The following is a 17,810-nucleotide window of genomic DNA, read 5'->3' as shown; positions in this document are numbered from 1 at the left end:
GCTCTGTGGCTCCCGCCTGTCCCAGAAGCCGTCTGCCCCCCGTGGTCCCCACTCTGACCTGTACAGACTAAGCTCGGCGGAGTCCCGGAGCCAAGATGGCGCTCCCTGCAGGGCAGGTCACTGTCCTCCGACTGGGCTACTTATCTTAGTTTTATGTATGTATGTATGTATGTATGTATGTATGTATGTATGTGTTTTGCTGTGGACACAATAACCAAGGTAACTCATAAAAGCAAGTATTTAATTGAGTGCTTGCTTAGTGTTTCAGAGGGTGAGTCCATGGTCATCATGGTAAGAAGCAAGGCAGCAGACAGGCAGACATGCTGCCAGAGAAATAGTTGAGAGCTTTCATCTGATCCAAAGGTTAGAGGGAGAGAAAGAGCTAACTAGCAATGGTGTAGGCTTCTGAAACTTCAAAACCCACCTTCAGTGACACACCTCCTTCACCATGGCCACATCTCCTAATCCTTCACAAACAATTTCACCAACTTGGAAGCAAGCATTTAAATATATGAGCCTATGATTGCCATTTCCAATCAAGCTATCATATACCTGCAAAGATACAGTGTATGTGCAGCAAGAGAAACTATTTCCTGTTTAAGAGTTTGTGAGTAATTACTATGTGGTCAGAAAAATTGAGGCAACATTATAATTGATAATATTAAGAAGTGCCATTCATCTTGAAATCTAAAAAGTTGTCGGTGTGAATTTTCCCATCCACAGGAGAGTGAAACACATAAGATGCAACACTGTGCCACAGATTGTGTTCATAGCTGGAAATCTGCAAGTTTGGAACTTACTTTGCCATAACTGTTTATATTTAGATGATGTGTTGGACGTTATTCACAATGAAGGGTTCACCATACTGATGCAGAGGCAAATAGTATTATCAGAGGAAGAGGCAAGAACAGTGTGCAAGATCCATGAAAACGAAGAGTATTTTGATAATCTTATAGGGCACATGACCAGGTAAATCAGTGCTCTGTGTTAGAAAGAGTTGTGATAATTGTCTGCTCATTTCCATCTTTTCTTAAGCTTTTATAAAAATTAGGTTGGAAAACTTATAAATTCTATAAACAAACTCTTGGTCTATGTCTTTGTCAATCTTTTTACTATCCTCATACTCTGTTCAAATATCTGTTCCTCTCCCTTTCTGAAATATTGTTAGAATGAATAATAGGTTCCCTGTACATAGACACATACTGGTTTACAGTAAAAAAGGATACAACATTCCTGAGTGAGCAGTATCACCAAGTCCAAGCAGAGAACTGTCTGACCCGTTGGGCAATCTGATTACTGTTTGGAGGACTTTAATAATCATTCCATATGACATGTCCTGAAAAAGAAATGAGGCCCTAGAAAGTTGCCTGATATGTAGAGGAGTACGCCAGATGCAGCTGAGGCAAAAATACAGCACAGTGACATAAACCAATCACAGTTGTGAGGAGCCGCCCTTGCAATCGCCATTACAAGATGGTGCTGATATCCGGTGTTCTAACAAGTAAACAAGTAGTCTGCGCATGTGCTGGGGTATTTTTCCATGCCTTGTGCCCTGCCTGTCCCGTGGCGTCAACTGGGCTGATAATGAGCAACCAGTCAGGGTGAAACACGTCTCCAACCGCTCTTTGTGGGTTATAAAAGGACTGAGTTTCCTGTATTCGAGGTCTTCCTGATAAGTAAGCAATAAAGCTTTGCCATAGAAGGATCCGGTTGTCCAAGTATGTTTTGCTGGCGAAACGTTACAAGGACACACAGTATGACAGCCTGGACGTAATCATTCTAAGGAACTGTGGTCCCACCCTTTCCTCCCATCTTACTGCTCAGCTCATTTGAGTATGCTCTTGAGTAGATGTGGACATATAGCATTATTGGACTTCTTATAGATCTGATATGCTGTGTCAATTTAACAACACATACTTGTGTTCTTGATATGCCATTAGCTTCTAACATTCTTTCATTTTTTTCTTTTTTCTTTTATTAGTTATTTTATTTATTTACATTTCAAATGTCATTCCTGTTCCCAGTTTCTCCTCCACAAACCCCCATCCCATCTCCCTCCCCTGCTTATATGAGAGTGTGCCCCCATCCACTCCCACCTCATACCCCTGGTATTCCCCTACACTGAGGCATTGAGCCTTCACAGGACCAAGGGCCTCTCCTCCCATTGATGCTAGGTAAGGCCATCCTCTGCTAAATATGGAGCCATGAGTCACTCCATGTGTACTCTTTGGTTGGTGGCTTAGTCCCCGGGAGCTCTGAAGGGTCCTTCCCATAACTCTTCCCTTGGGGTCCCTGTGCTCAGTCTGATAGTTGGCTATGAACATCAACATCTGTATTGGTCAGTCTCTGGCAGAGCCTCTCTGGAGACAGCCATATCAGGCTCCTGTCAGCAAGCACTTCTTGGCATTGGCAATATTGTCTGCATATGGGATGGATCTCCAGGTGGGGAGGTCTCTGGATGGCCTTTCCTTCAGTCTCTGTTTCACTCTTTCTCTATATATTTCCTTTAGACAGGAGCAATTCTGGGTTAAACTTTTAGAGATGGGTGGCCCCATGCCTCAATCAGGGGCCATGCCCAACCTCTGGATATGGTCTCTACGGGCTCTCTCTTCCCTTTTTTGGGTATTTCAGCTAATGTGATCCCTGTTGGGTCCTGGGAGCCTCTTGCTTTCCTGGCATTTGAGACTTTCTGGTGGCTACCCCTAGTTTCCCATCCCTCATTGCTGTACATCTCTGTTCAATTTCCTGACCCTCTGTACATCTCCCCCGTCTCCTCGCATACCTTATTCTCCCCCCCCATTTCTCCCTCCTCTCTCTCCCAATTCCCTCCCACCCTCTATCTCCTGTGATTATTTTGTTCTCCCTTCTAAGTAGGACTGTTTTTGTTTTTTTCTAACAGTCATTACTCTTATGTCCTTGCTCTACGGAGGGAAAATGGTGTGGAATATTGGAAAGCATTAATTGGGCCAAAAACTATTGAGGAAGCTTATGCATCTCATCCACAGAGGTATCACTTACATTATGGCTTTCCATTCTTTTCCATGCAATTCAGTTTAATTTATTTTGAATTCTAAGATATAGGAAATACAATTTCAGTTTGAGATGGCTTCTTGGGAAAGCGCCTATTCCTGGTGGAGTAACTGACTATTTATTGTGGAGGACTGGTCTAATGGTAGCTTAAAGATGGTCATAGCTTTGCAAGAAAATATCGGATGCTTGATTTGGCCCTCTCATCTTTACTTATTGGAAGAAATATCCACCATAACCACAATTAAATAAAAATCACCCAGAGCAAGTTGTGATCATAGGTGCAACATCTTTAATTGATCATAGGAGTTTTGAAGTGTGGATGAGAAAAATCAAGATCAACATTAACATCACTGTACAGAGTACTTTAATTTTACCAAGTGAGGCCACATAGCTGGCCAGGAATTTTCACTCCTAGGGTCCCTGTTCTTTATTGTTCTCCCTTGGTCATATTCACTAACAATGGGATTTAAATGTTCACCTATTTTCTTCCTAACATCTGCTACCTCTCCGAAAGGGCATAGTCAGCTGCTAATTACTTCCTTTTGTATAGTACTTCAATCTGAAATAGATGCTGTTGCTTGCTATTTTTTCTGGATAACTTAAATAGTGATATATTGCATTAGATTGTTATTTTATGTTCAATTTTTAATTTAGCTCTTTCCTTTTCCAAGCTTATGTGTACAGTTTGCTTCAGCGAATTTTCCTACCAACCAGTTCTATGGGAGCAGTTCAAAAGCAGCAGCTGAGAAGGAAATAGCGCATTTCTTCCCTCCCCAGAGCACGCTTGCATTGATCAAGCCTCATGTGACACACGAAGAAAGAAGTAAGCATCTGCATTATCTTCAAGTCCTAACATTTTGTCTTCTGTTTGATTCCCTTTATAGAGAGATGTCCCCCCTGAATTTCCTAATTGGTATATTAATTTTTTTTCAATTTCATCTTTACTTTGTGTTTCTTTTTTATTAAGCTCAGTCTTTAAATCCTGACTTATCTCCATTGCTCACTTGGTTGTGTAGTAATGTGTTGGACACATTACTCAAGCACTTATTTTTATCTACATGGAATTCATTGGCATGTGTTTTTTCCATATCTTCTTTAGATTCACTAAGATATTTGATAAAGTTTATGATTATTCTAAATTCTGTGTTCTGGGTTCTCCTGTAGGACTAGCGAGTTTGATGGGAAATGTACTGTTTTTGCCAATTATGTTGTTGTTTTTGTGATTTAACCTAGGCATGTGGATTTTTTTTCTTTGCTTCTGTGTCTAATATGATAGTCAAGATTGGGTCAGTACAGGAGAACTGAGACTCGAGCTAGGCCAGGTGAAGCTGCTTGATGGACTGTTTAACTGGACCAGGGAAGATGGCTCCCAAGCCATGGGTCTAATAGGCAAAGGAGGTTCACATATAAAAAGGGTTCAAAGACTATGGCTTAGAACTAGGATTGTTGGTTTGCAGATGGCAGAGAGCTTTGGTGAGGGGTGCTGTCTTATTTTGGGTTTTATTCCTTCAAAGAAACACCATGACCAAAGCAACACTTACAAAGGCAAACATTTACTTGGGGCTGGCTTACAGTTTCAGAGGTTTAGTTCATCATCATCATATCAGGAAGCATGGCAACTTGTAGGCAGAATGTGGAAAAGGACCTAAGAGTTCTACGCTGTAATCCAAAGTCAGGCATTCATGAGACTGTCTTCTGTGGTCAGCTAGGAGGAGACTAGATTCCACACAGACCAGAGCCTGAGCATAGAAAGAGACCTCAAAGCCCACCCCTACAGTGACACACTTCCTCCAACAAGGCCACATCTTATAATAGTGCCACTCTCTATGGCAAATCATTGAAATATATGAATCTATGGGAGCCAAACTTATTCAAACCACCACAGGTGCCAAAAAGAAGTGACTTTTCCATAAAAGGCAGCCCTGATTGAAAGAGGGCTCTGGGACCTAACTAGAAAAGGTGGTCTGGAACTAAATCAGAAAAGGCAGCTCGAGCACAAAGAGCCATTTTATTGATTAATTATTGAGGAACATGGGGCTAGCTCACTATGGGTGGTGCCAAGCCTTGGCAGGATTAGCAACTGACTGAATAGGGTTCTTCTAGGGATTCTTCTTCAGCTCAGGCCTCTTGAGTTCCTGCCCTAACTTCCTTCAATGATTGACTGTGATGTGAAGCATATGATGAAATAAACATTTTCATTTCCCAGCTATTTCCAATCACTGTGGTTTTATAACAGCAATATAAACCCCAACTAGAACAGAAATTGGTACCAGAGAGTAGTCTATTGACTTGATAAAACTGACCACTACTTGGGGAGGATTGTGGACAGACCTTTGAACTTGGGGCCGAAGAAACCATCAGGGGCTCAGAGTTTAATGGCCTGTTCACTGGTATCTTGGCAAATAAGAGTGTTGAATAATGCGAAGTTTCAGAAAGAAGCAACAACCCTACTGTAGCTATTTGTATGATATTTTGTGTTAATACTCAGTGATGAATGGTTAGCTATAGCTTAAAAAATCAGATGTTATAACAAGAACACGGCCCCACTAAGGTAAAACCTTGGCTTTATTGCAACAATAGATGCTGGTTAGTTGGTGCAAGTAAATAAGCAGTGATTAAGAAGACCAGCATTACTGAGGAGAAATCTTCTGGGAGGTGTTCCCTTAGGGTAAGCACATAGAAGCCACGGTCCAGAGTTGGCCAAGGCTATACTTTGTTGATAGCTGAACTTGGTAATGTGTCATGGTTTGAATGTGTTTGGCCCAGGGAGTGGCACTATTTGGAGGTGTGGCCTTGTTGCAGTAGGTGTGTCACTGCAGGTGTGGATTTTAATACCCTACCTAGTCCTAGTTGCCTGGAAGACAGTCTTCCACTAACAGCCTTCAGATGGAGATGTAGAACTCTCTGCCTAGATGCTGTTATTCTCCCACCTTGATGATAATGGACTGTAACCTGCAAGACAACCCCAATTAATGTTGTCCTTTATAAGACTTACCTTGGCCATGGTGTCTGTTCACAGCAGTAAAACCTTAACTAAGATAACGAATACGAGTGTCCTTGGTGTCAGTGATTCTGAAGGCATGAGGAAGAGCTTGGCACAGTGAGAGTCCTCTGGCAAAAGTGCAGCTTCAGTTGCTGTACAAGACTGAAGATAGAAGGGGCAATGGAGAGAATTTGAGGCTTGGCATCATGTTGCAAGATCAGAGTCCCTGAAAGACCACAGGAAAAAATTATTGGTAAAGGTGCATCCCAGTTGCAGCAGTTCCAGAGATGTCAGTACTGTGGAACAACCACTAAGGACATTATCATGTGTGGAGTGGGTGGGCCTGAACCTATGAGACAAACTGCTCTGGGGCTGCAAACAGCAAATCTAAAGGAATATGTCTGTGGATCCCAGAGGATTGTGAACGGGTTTTAGGTATCAAGCACCGAGACTTCCCCACTGTTTAACTTTGTTTTGCTTCGATTGTGACTGTAACCTGATTCTTCCCTCATGGAGTAAGAAAGGGTTTACCTCATTTGTTTATTTCAACAGGAGCTCACAGTCGACTTTAAACTTTTAGAGACTTTGGAGTTTACAGAAACGTAAAAGTTTTAGACAGAATGGATATTTTTAGAGAGGCTTGATGATTGAGACTTGGGATGTTTTTTAAAGACTGAGTTTTTGAAGACTTGGAGTTTTAAAAGGTAGTGTGTTTGGTTTTGCAGGAGAGAGAGGGACAGAAAGGTTAGCATTGAATTTATGGGTCCACTTGGCAAGTGGATAATTGTGCTGAGTTGTATCTTCTCAGCTTGACACAAGCTAGATTCATTCAAGAAGAATGAACCTTAGTTGAGAAAAATACCCCCACTGGGTTTGACTGTAAGCAAATCTGTAAGGCATTTGCTTTATTGACAGTTGATGGTTGGTGTGGAAGGGCCTAGCTAACCATAGGAAATGCCACTCCTAGGCAGATGGTCCTAAGTTGCATACAAAACTCGACTGAGCAAGCCATAGGGAGCAGGCCACTAAGAAGCACGTCTTTATAGCTTCTGCTTCATTTTCTGTCTCTTGAATTTTTGCCCCAACTTCCTTCCAAGATGAACTGTGATATCAAAGGATAAGATGAAATAACTCCTCCCCAAGTTGTTTACAATCATGGTGTTTTGTCACAGCAGTAGTAGCAGCAACTATGATATCCTCCTTATTAGCTTTGTGACACCACTTTGTTCTGATCATGCCTAACACAAAGGCCACCACTTCTAAGAAGGGATGGGGTCTGCAATTGGGATGTATGGTGAATAAATAAATAAATAAATAAATAAATAAATAAATAAATAAATGATTCCAAAGAGAATTGTTTCTTGGCTTGTGGTCTAGGTACTATATACATTATCCTTTATAATTTTCTCATAGTAAATTAATAGGATTGGATCATTTCTGATATATGCTTTGTACTCTGTTCACATTTGTTATTAGAGGACCCCCTGGGGATATATCCAGGTTATCCTTCCTCGAATGAAAGGCCCAGCCTTCTTCAGGTTCTCTGTAGGTTAGGTCTCACTCACCTTTCCTCAAAGCCCAGCACCTCTGAATGACTTTTGTTTGATATGAAAAAATCATTTCTTTTTCTTTCTCTTCCCCATTTCCCAATTCCTCTACATCATTTATGTCCCCCCTCCTTCTTCCTTTGCCAGAAAGCTCCATGTCTTTCTGTAAGGGTAACTGTCATGGTCTCCGGTCTCCACAGTCTCCGGCCCGTGGTGACAAGTTGGGTTCACACAGCAACTTTACTTCGGGCTTTTTCTTTTACAGCTCTCTTCCCCAGCAGCTTCTTCTTAGGGCAAAGGCTAAACTACTCCTATTACAACAGCTTCTCTTCTACTACTTCTACTCATGGCAAGGGTGAAAACTACTCCCTTTACTACTCACACCGACTCACCTCCTTCTAGCTCCATCCCACCTCATCCAATCAGAATTCACACACGCTCCAGGCACGAGCTCAGGTCATTCAAAGATATGCTGACAGGTCTCGATCATGAGGAACACTCCAGCCTGGCAGGCAGCCCATGCATGCAGCCTCACTGCACATGCTCGGGCAAGGCAGTAAACAAGTGGGTTTCACGGGGCCTGCGGCCGCACCCACTTCCCACAGGTAACTTTTATTCTCTGTTTTTATCGTTTCTGGGAAGCTTACTGTCTGTCTGCTAACCTAGACTTAGTCCACTGTACAACTTAATCTAGGCCTAGATGTTTTCAGCATCTGAGACTTACTGCTCAATAAGCTCATCCTTTCTTGTTCTTTCTGAACACTAGCTGCTGTTCTGGCTCAAACTCCTCTCTCAGTTGACTTATTCAATCTGGCTTTTCTCTCAGCCTCTGAATTGCTCTACTTGACCTCAAACTAAATCTAGCAATCTTTTCTAATCTTCTGGCTTCTTCTCACTCTCTTGCTCATTCTGTTTTTACTTGTGTCTAGCTTGTTCTCTCTTCAATCTGTTTCTGTAAAACTGTCCTGGCAAAACTATCTCTTTCTCCCTCTCTGTGATGCTCTAGCCTCCCTCTCAACTCTTCTGCAATGCTCTCCATGAACTCTACTGTATTCCTCCACTATACTCTCTTCTTCCTGTACTGTCTGGCTTTCTCTTAAGGAGCTTCCCTTTCCTTTCTCTTCTGGTGAGAATTGGGCATATCCTATTCTGTCAAATCTTTCATTGATTCACCACTTTGTCTGCCACTCAACTAGACATCACTTTCAAACATGGGTGCTTACTTCTACAAACTAACTTTACCTTCATTGTTTGGGAATAAAGAAGAGAAGTAAGAGATGAGCTATACCCTAACTAGAAATATACTCATATATCCTGTAACATCTTTCAGTTGGTTCCCCCTTGGTCTGGAGAATGCAGACTTTATCATTCAGGCTGTTGTTTAGAGTCTTACAGGATTGCCTGTATTGATGCCACTCAACAGTACCTCTAGGCTTCAGGCAAGAATGATTGCCTTGGCTCTACCACTAGCACTGACCACATATGACATTTGTAGGCATCTGGGGCATAAAGATGAGACTACGTCTTCATGCTTAGCATGCTGACAGATCTCATTCTACATATCCTCTTGGTTGATCAAAGTGGGACATCCATGCTAATATCCTAAACGTCTTATGGCTGTGAACTTTTAATTGTCACACTTTTCTATATATAAACCACAAGATGAAAGTTGAACTATTATGTTCCTCTGGTATTTTTATATCCTAGAATGTAGCATGAACATGAAATGAATGATCTACAATGGTACCTAATGTTTGTTTTCTTAGTGGAGATCCTGAAGACCATTAAAGAAGCAGGATTTGAGCTGACCCTGATGAAGGAAATGCACCTGACTCCAGAGCATGCAAACAAAATTTATTTCAAAATAACAGGAAAAGATTTTTATAAAAATGTATTGGAAGTCTTATCTTTGTAAGTTTCTGAACTGTAGTTGTTTGTACTATAGAGTGGTAATTGTACATTATAGAAACCGTGGGAAACAAATTATTTTGAACAACTTTATATCTAATCAGACTCATGAAAAGATGCCTTGTTAACATTTAAAGTTTATTATTATTATTTTACAATTTCTTCCCCTTTCCCTTCCTCTTTGGATTTTTTTAGTTCTTTAAACTACATGTAACAGCTGTCAGAATTAAAGTTCATGCTTATCCAATACAGAACTATGCTAAAATCTCCTTATTTGAAAAATGGAGAGAACTTCATAGGACCTAGTCACAGGAAGTGAAAGAACCAGGAATTTGTACTATGAACACTAAAAAAAGCAGAGCTCCAGGTGAATCTGCTGTAGATAGATTTGCTGTATGTTACACTGAGAGTTCATGTTTCAGGCTTTTTATTTAGAGGACTGTTTGGGGGAAAGGAAAAAGATGTAATCAGGGCAAGAGAAAGTGGTCAGGAGACTGAAGTATCTTCTAACCAACTAGTGGTCATCCAAGTGATAATGTAGTGAGCTGAGGTAAGACATCTTTATAACTTATAACAGCCAATTACTGAATAAAGTGATTGGGACTCATCTCATCTTGGGAATGAAGGTAGTCTGGGCAAAACTGCTTTCTGCAGTGGAGGCACTCTCTAAAGGATGAGGCAGTGGCTTTGAACCCATGGTTCATGACCCCTTTGGGTTTGTAGTGGTTTCAGCTACTTTGCCTATCAGATATTTACAATGTTATTTATAATAGTAGCAAAATTACAATTAACAACAGTAGCAACAAAATGATTTTATGGTAGAGCGTCACCCCACGAGGAACTGTATTAAAGGGACACAGAATTAGCAAGGTTGAGAACCACTGGACTAGAGACTGAAGGGTGAACATGAACCAAAGATCTGGGTCTATGACAACGACGTTTGTGTAGTCCCCAGGGGAGTAAAAGTATGAATCCATTTGCATAATTCTCAAGGATCAAAGTACAACACTTAAATAACACAAACTTGTGAAAAAAAAAGGAGAAAGCAAAGACAGCACATGACCATATTGATTTTGTCTTTAGCAATGTGTGTAACCCATGCCCTTGAAACAACCTTCCTTCTAAAAGAATTGCTATTTGTAGGGGCACGTCGCTAGTCATGGTTTTGACCAAGTGGAATGCTGTTGCAGAATGGAGGCGAATAATTGGCCCAGTAGACCCAGAAGAAGCAAAACTGCTCTCCCCAGAATCCCTCCGAGCCAAATATGGACTAGACATTTTGAGAAATGCTGTCCATGGGGCGTCTAGCTTTTCTGAAGCATCAGAAATCATTAGTAATATGTTCACAGAGGGTAATCCTGAGGACTAGCACAAATACTAGAGTAAGTACTATAAAATATATGCCACCTTAACAAATTTTGTTTTCCTTCTTAATTTTAATTTTGAGATTATAATATAATTACAACATTTTATATGTCTCTTTCCTTCCTCTAAATCCGCCCATATACCCACCCCCACTCTCCTTCAAATTCATGGTCTCTTTTTCTACTAATTGTTATTGCATGCATATATATATATATATATATATATATATATATATATATATATAGTCCTAAATATAACCTGCTTATTTATATTTATATTTATATTTAATTTATTGGCTGATCACTGGGCACTGAACAGCCAATTGATGTGAGAAAGAATCTCACAGCAAACTCCTTGATTCTCTGCTCCCTTTTTCACAATGTTTCCTGGGTCTTAAGTTTAAGAGTGTCTTGTAGATGTATTGGGAGCAGTCCTCACAACTCTGGGTTTTGGTTTTTTGTGGTTTTCTGTAGTGGCCCCTCTCTGTCACAAAAGGAACTTTCCTTGATGAGTGGTTAAGACTACAGTTATTTGTTAAAGACAAATGTTTTTAGACTGTTATTAGGGATTATGCTGATTTAGTAAATTAGTGGTTGTAGATTCTCCTCAACAACCAACACTAAACTAGCACTGAACAGTTATCTAGTACCAGGGACAGCTTCCTTTTTGTTCATCAGTTCTTAGACATGTGCGTCCATTCCTGAGGTCTATGAACCACATCAATGACTGGCGTGCCGTGACAAGACTAAGGATATAACAGTGGCATTCTATAGTATGTGAGATATGACATGTGAAACAAGTGAGACATTCTATCAAACCTGCTTTCCCACCTTATGTTTAAAAGTAGACTTTATATGTTTGCTGTACTGGGGCTGGAGAAATGGGTCAGTGGTTAAGAGTTCTGACTGTTCTTCTAGAAGTCCTGAGTTTAATTCCCAGCAAGCACATGGTGAGTCACAACCATCTGTGATGGGATCTGATGCCCTCTTCTGGTGTGTCTGAAGACATCGGTACTCACATACATTAAACAAACAAACAAACAAACAAACAAACAAATAAATAAATAGATCTTTAAAAATATATATATCTGCTGTATGCCTCTGGCTGTACTTTTCAATAACAAACCTATGTGTGGAATGATGTTGCCATATGCCAGGCCAAGATGAAGCACAGTCTCCTAAGAAAGAGAGAAAATTCTGTTAACCTTTCAACAAAGTCTCTCAAGGATAGAAGAGAATGCTGTGTCTTAGGGATGCTATTGCCATAATGAAACACCATGACTACAGCAACCTGGGGAGGAAAGGGCTTATTAGATTTTTACTTCCAGATCTTAGTCCATACGGAAGGATGTCAAGACAGGAACTCAAACAGGGCAAGAACCTGGGAGAAGGAGCTGGTGCAGAGGTCATGGAAGGGTGCTGTTTACTGGCTTGCTCCACATGGCTTTCTCAACCTGCTTTCTTATCAAACCCAGACCATCAGCTCAGGGATGGCACCACCTACAATACAATGATTGTGTCCTCCCCTATCAATTGCTAATTAAAAAAATACCTTATAGGCTTGCCTACAGCCCCATGTTATGAAAACATTTTCTTACTTGAGGTTCCCTCCTTTCAGATGACATTGTCTTGTATCATGTTGAAAAATCTGTCCAACACACTGTTCCATGTTCTATTTGGCCATTAAAACATTGAACGAAACTATTATATATAAAAGTAGTTCTACAAATCAAGGCATAATTTCATGCCCCATGGATGTTCATGTTTTAGAGATGTGAACATTGTATATGGCTTGAGCTACTTGTGGACAAATGCAAATCCATTGGGATGATAAGTGAGTGAGTGGTGGGAGTGGGGTATCTCAGCAGACCTACATTCTGTGTGTAGCTTCTGTTGGGTGTGAGTCTCTCTCCTAAGATCTGTATTGTCCCTGATTTGTACCAGGGGCAGCATTACTGCTGATTTGGAGGGTTCCATTTAGAGTATAATTCAGTGTTTCATGGGTAGGAGCTAGGCAAGTTAAGTATTAAATATATATCTGGAAATATGGGCTAGAATTCCAAAGACAGAGATAGAGGCAAGAAAAAGAATTCAGTTTTAAGTTTCTAAGTCACACATATATTTATATATACACATACATACACATTCAAACTCTCTTGATGCTTGCATGTAAATATCTGTTGCATGCTGTATTTCTATGCCTTCTGTGCTATGTAATTATTACTTTATTATGAGTCTCTTTCATAAATTTAAGATTCATTTCTTTTTCAGTTCTTGCTGTGTGCTGCAGAGTTGTGTATGCACAATTCCTTATGCTGGCTGGTTTTATGACTGTAAGAACAGGAGGTAGAAAGTACCCTGTGTCATAGGGCTATTGAGCTATCAGCAGATGCTTACAGGAAGTAAACAGGGGAGAAATGAGACACAAGTTATTCAGGCAAGTCTTTTGGCAGTCATCAATGTGATATAATCCAGAAGTACAAACTAATGTGAGAACATTGAGGTTAGGATCAGGGGATGGTAAGATGATTCTTAGGAGGCTGCACTGCACCTGTGGGATTTGGTAATTGACTGCTGTCCTAGCAAAGAGGTGAGAAAAGATACTTTTCTGGTTTCAGCTAACTTACAGAGTAAGGAAGCAGACAGAAGATTCAAAAGAGAGAAGTTTAGAAAGCACCACACATTCTATGGTGGTCACATCGGGTAGATGATATCCAGAGTTGAGGATAAGTCATGTTATGGAAGCAAGGGAGTTTGAGAAGATTCCTACATGGTGATATCAACAAAATGGTGAACATGTGCCTGTTCTCCTCATGGGACCTAAGAAGAACATAACCAGAAATTGTCAGAAAGAGATTTTCCAGGGATCTTGACAGTAAAGCTTTGTAGGAACCTGAAAGATGATGATTCAATGTAAGGGCATCACAAGGTGGTCTGGAAGGCTTGGGGCTGCACTACCAAGGTCAGATCCAAGTCTCTGGCTCTAGAGAAGGGCAGATTTTACAAATTATTCTGTTTATTTGTTTTCACATTACTGGATGGTGTCTGCATAAGAATTGCATATATATTTTTTACCTAATCTGAAAACCAGTCAACTGGAAAGTGAGAGTATTGCATGGAAATATTGATTAATAACTAAGAAATCCACAATTGCCTAGGGCTAAAGATTAAGGCTAAAATGCATATAATAAACTATCTGAAGTCAGGAAAGGGTTAACAGAAAGAATCTTTTTTTGTTTGCTTGATTTTTGTTGTTGTTGTTGTTGTTGTTTGTGTTTTGTTTTGTTTTTTGTATTTTAGGTGTTTTTTTTTTTAAATTTTTTGAGACAGGGTTTCTCTGTATAGCCCTGGCTGTCCTGGAACTTACTTCATAGACCAGGCTGGCCTCAAACTCAGAAATCCACCTGCCTCTGCCTCCCGAGTGCTGGGATTAAAGGCGTACGACATCACATCCGGCAACAGAAAGAATCTTTAAGAAATTAGAACATGCAAAAGTGCTAGTGTATATTAGGGAATTTAAAAACATTTGCAGAGATCCAGAACAGTGTATATGCTCATAAAAGAGATCCAAGTAAATTTTCACCAGTGGTTGATCTGCACACTTAGTTTAAGCAGGAAGTACCAACAGAAGAAAAAGTAAGTCTAAATATCTTGACTACACATTTGAGCTAAGTACAAAAGTATTATTTAGTATTATTTAGCTATGGCGTAATATGCAGATATTGTGCTGCTGTTGAAGCTGCCATTTAGGGAATACTGACAAACTGATACTAAGTAAACTTTAACCAAATCAAATAAAAAAGTATGTAGCTAAGTGGAAAGTTATCCTATGTTCACAAACTCAAAAAAAAAAAAATCCCCTACCATTATTAGACTGAAATTATTAACCAAAGTCATCTATAGAGTGAAGGAGTAGGGATTTTGTCTCAACTAATGAGTCACCATACCACCTCAGGTCCAGCAGGATGCAGCTTCACCAAAAGATACAACCAACAACCTAATTCCAAATGCCTATGTCCCATGGCAAAAACAAATACAATATGAAAATACTAGACAATATATCCCCCCAGACTACCAATCTTATAGTAATGGTCCCTAACAAGTCTACCTCAAACATAACTGGAGACATGGAATTCAAAAGAACAATTATCAACACACTCAAGGAGTTAGAGAAATCAAAAACAATCACAACTACAACCAATCTTCCTCAACAATCACAAAACTTAAATCCAGAAAGAAATTTTCTAAAATCTCTTTATAAAGCCAATTTTAATCCTGGCACCCAAACCCCATGATGATGCAACAAAGGAGAACCAGAGTTCTGTGACTCTGATGAACATAAACTCGAGAACCCATAGGGAAGATCATGAAAACAAAATACAGACATCAATAAAAAAGTCAGACAATGGTCAGCTTGGCTTTATCTCATATATTAAAAACAACCAACCAACCAACCAAACAAACAAAGAAAACAAAAACTCTTGGGATTGATAAACGCTTTCCTCAAACTTGCAGGATACAAAACTACCATACATAGCCTTTCTGTATACCGCTGGTAAACCCAATGAGATGGAAACCAGGGAAACAGTCCCATTTACAATACACAAAATATACCTTACAGTAAATCTAATCCAGGTAGTAAAGGACCTCTATGATGAAAACTTTAAAACTTGGAAGTAAGAAAGTAAGGAAGACACTGAAAGATGGAAAGACCTCATATATATATATATATATATATATGTTGAATGGCAGATTCAGACCTAAGACCAAGTGATCACAGCAACCTATTTTTTTTTTTGACAAAAATACACACTTGGAGGAAAAAGGTCTTTTTCAACAAATGATGTTTGGTAAATTGTATGTCAACATACAGGTGAATGAAACTTGATTATTGTCTCTCATCTTGAACAAAAAGCCAACTCCACAAATGCATCAAAGGCCTAGAACTGAAACATCCAGCAGAAAAGGCATAGAGCACACTAGAGTACAGGTAGATTTAAGGACCTTCTGTGTAGGACTCTTGATGCTCATGAAATAAGACAACAACTGGCACATAGTACCTCATGAAATAAAACAGCTTTTAGCACAACAAAGGATACCACAGTGGAGAGGTAAATGAGAGGAAACTATTAGTAGTTGTGTATCTGACAGAATTACTATCTCGAGCATATGAAAAACTCAAAAACCAAAACAATTAATAAAGTACTTAATAAAAATGAGACAGATTTGAACACAGAACTCTCAAAGGAATAAATACGATTGACTAATTGACAGTTTAAAAAAACACTTAAGGATTTTAAGATCAAAACTACTTCGAAATTTAATTTCATCCCTGTCTGAAACATTATCAATAAAGTAAATATTAACAATTGCTGCCAAGGATGTGGGGAATGCAAACTGGTCCAGCCACTGTGGGACAGTGTGATTTCTTTAAAAGGTAGAAGTAAAACTACTATAAGATGCATTGTTCCAATCCCGAATAGATACCAAAGGACTGTGTATCCTACTGCCAAGACACTTACTCACCCATGTTTATTGATGCTTTATGCAAAGGAGCTAGAAAATGGAATCAGCTTGATGTCCATCAACTGGAGAAAGGATACTGGATACAATAAAAATTTTACTTAGGTGTAAGCAAATATGAAAGTTTCAGACAAATGGATAAAACTGGAAAAGATGAACTGAGTGAGGCAACCTTGACAGAGAACTATATGTGAACTTCAGCTTTATAACACTAATTTTTTGTGGTCGATTTAGAGTTTTTGTAGATGACAGAAGTTGAAAAGAGCCACTGGAAAGAGATGCTTTAAAAGAGATGGGAGAGTAGATCAGATCATAGGCAATATGCAAGCAGAGAGGGTAATACTGGGATTGGAAATGTTTAAATTGTGAGAGGGTGGGAGAATAGTGGAGATGGAGCAGGAAGGGAGAAAACCAAAATGAAGAGTCCCAAAAGACCTATAATCTTATAACAAAAACAAACTGTTCTAAAATTCTGTCTATAACATTGCTGTTTAACTTATGAAGTGCATTTTTGTTCAGTTCACAGAAGCTCAAGGAGGTAATGAAGAAGTTTTCATCAACGTAAAACCACGAGACACAACTTTCTATAAAGAGTAAGAAGAAAAATGACTCCAAGGAAAACACACATGGAGATGAAAACTTGCCTGGCTATGCATGGTAACAATAAAAACTGTACCCCCCCCCCCAAACAGGCTCGGGTGTTTATTTTTCATCAGTGACATAAGATGGATTCTAGAAAGGTGCACTGCACAATACAACAGAAGGTGAGGAGAAACATGAGCTTGGAATAAGTCAGAGTAGATGCAGCCTGCAGACTTGAAAAAGAATGTGTTAGTCTGGACACAAGTTGGTCATGTATTTGATGCTAAAGTTTCCAGCCAGAAAGTCCAAGAATTTGGAATATAGATAGAAACACTGATTATTTTTCAGATTTTAAAAGGTTTGTTTATTTTATGTGTGTAACCATTTTGCCTTGCATGTACACCATGTACATGCCTGGTGCTGGCTGGGTGTTGGGTCCCCTGGAACTGGAGTTATAAGTGTTTGTGTGCGAGTGCTGGGATCCAAACCCAGGTCATCTGCAAGAACAAGTGTTCTCAACTCCTGAGCCATCTCCCCGGTTCCAGAGGCTTGTTAATTTGTACTCTCACTGTGGGATGGCACACTGATTCTAGCCCCCTGCAGTATAATGCTGACCCTCTCTGCAGAGAAAGGAACAGAGTGGGAGTTTTCATTGATTTTATCTTTTCCTCTCTCAGGTGACACGGCAGCACACTTTCTTGTAGTCAAGAACTCACAAGTTTATAGCCAGGTTCATGTGCAATTCCCAGCCACTAGATGTCACCTCCTTCTCAATCCACTTAAGAATTTGTAATGCCTGACAATTGCCCAAGGAAGGTCTCCTACTTGTTCCATCAGATCTTAGTATAGATTACGCACTTGAAACCTGTAGCG

The 17,810-nt window shown here is 39.8% G+C and overlaps 1 protein-coding gene across 2 annotated transcripts in view; it reads left to right on the top strand.

The window, feature by feature from the left end:
• The window catches only part of Nme8 (NME/NM23 family member 8), a 58,530-nt gene extending 41,497 nt beyond the window's left edge, over positions 1 to 17,033 (top strand). For both annotated transcript variants that reach the window (XM_021180359.1, XM_021180361.1), the window contains 6 exons: positions 825 to 969; positions 2,900 to 3,007; positions 3,702 to 3,853; positions 9,327 to 9,471; positions 10,612 to 10,850; positions 16,875 to 17,033. In XM_021180359.1, coding sequence (XP_021036018.1) covers positions 825 to 969; positions 2,900 to 3,007; positions 3,702 to 3,853; positions 9,327 to 9,471; positions 10,612 to 10,837 — 776 coding nt within the window. In that variant the 3' untranslated portion in view covers positions 10,838 to 10,850; positions 16,875 to 17,033. The remainder of the gene's footprint in view (positions 1 to 824; positions 970 to 2,899; positions 3,008 to 3,701; positions 3,854 to 9,326; positions 9,472 to 10,611; positions 10,851 to 16,874) is intronic.
• The last annotated feature ends 777 nt before the right edge of the window (positions 17,034 to 17,810 follow it).

This window comes from Mus caroli, chromosome 13 (assembly GCF_900094665.2).
Source record: "Mus caroli chromosome 13, CAROLI_EIJ_v1.1, whole genome shotgun sequence".
Taxonomy (NCBI): Eukaryota; Metazoa; Chordata; class Mammalia; order Rodentia; family Muridae; genus Mus; species Mus caroli.
This window is presented reverse-complemented; position numbering and strand designations above follow the sequence as displayed.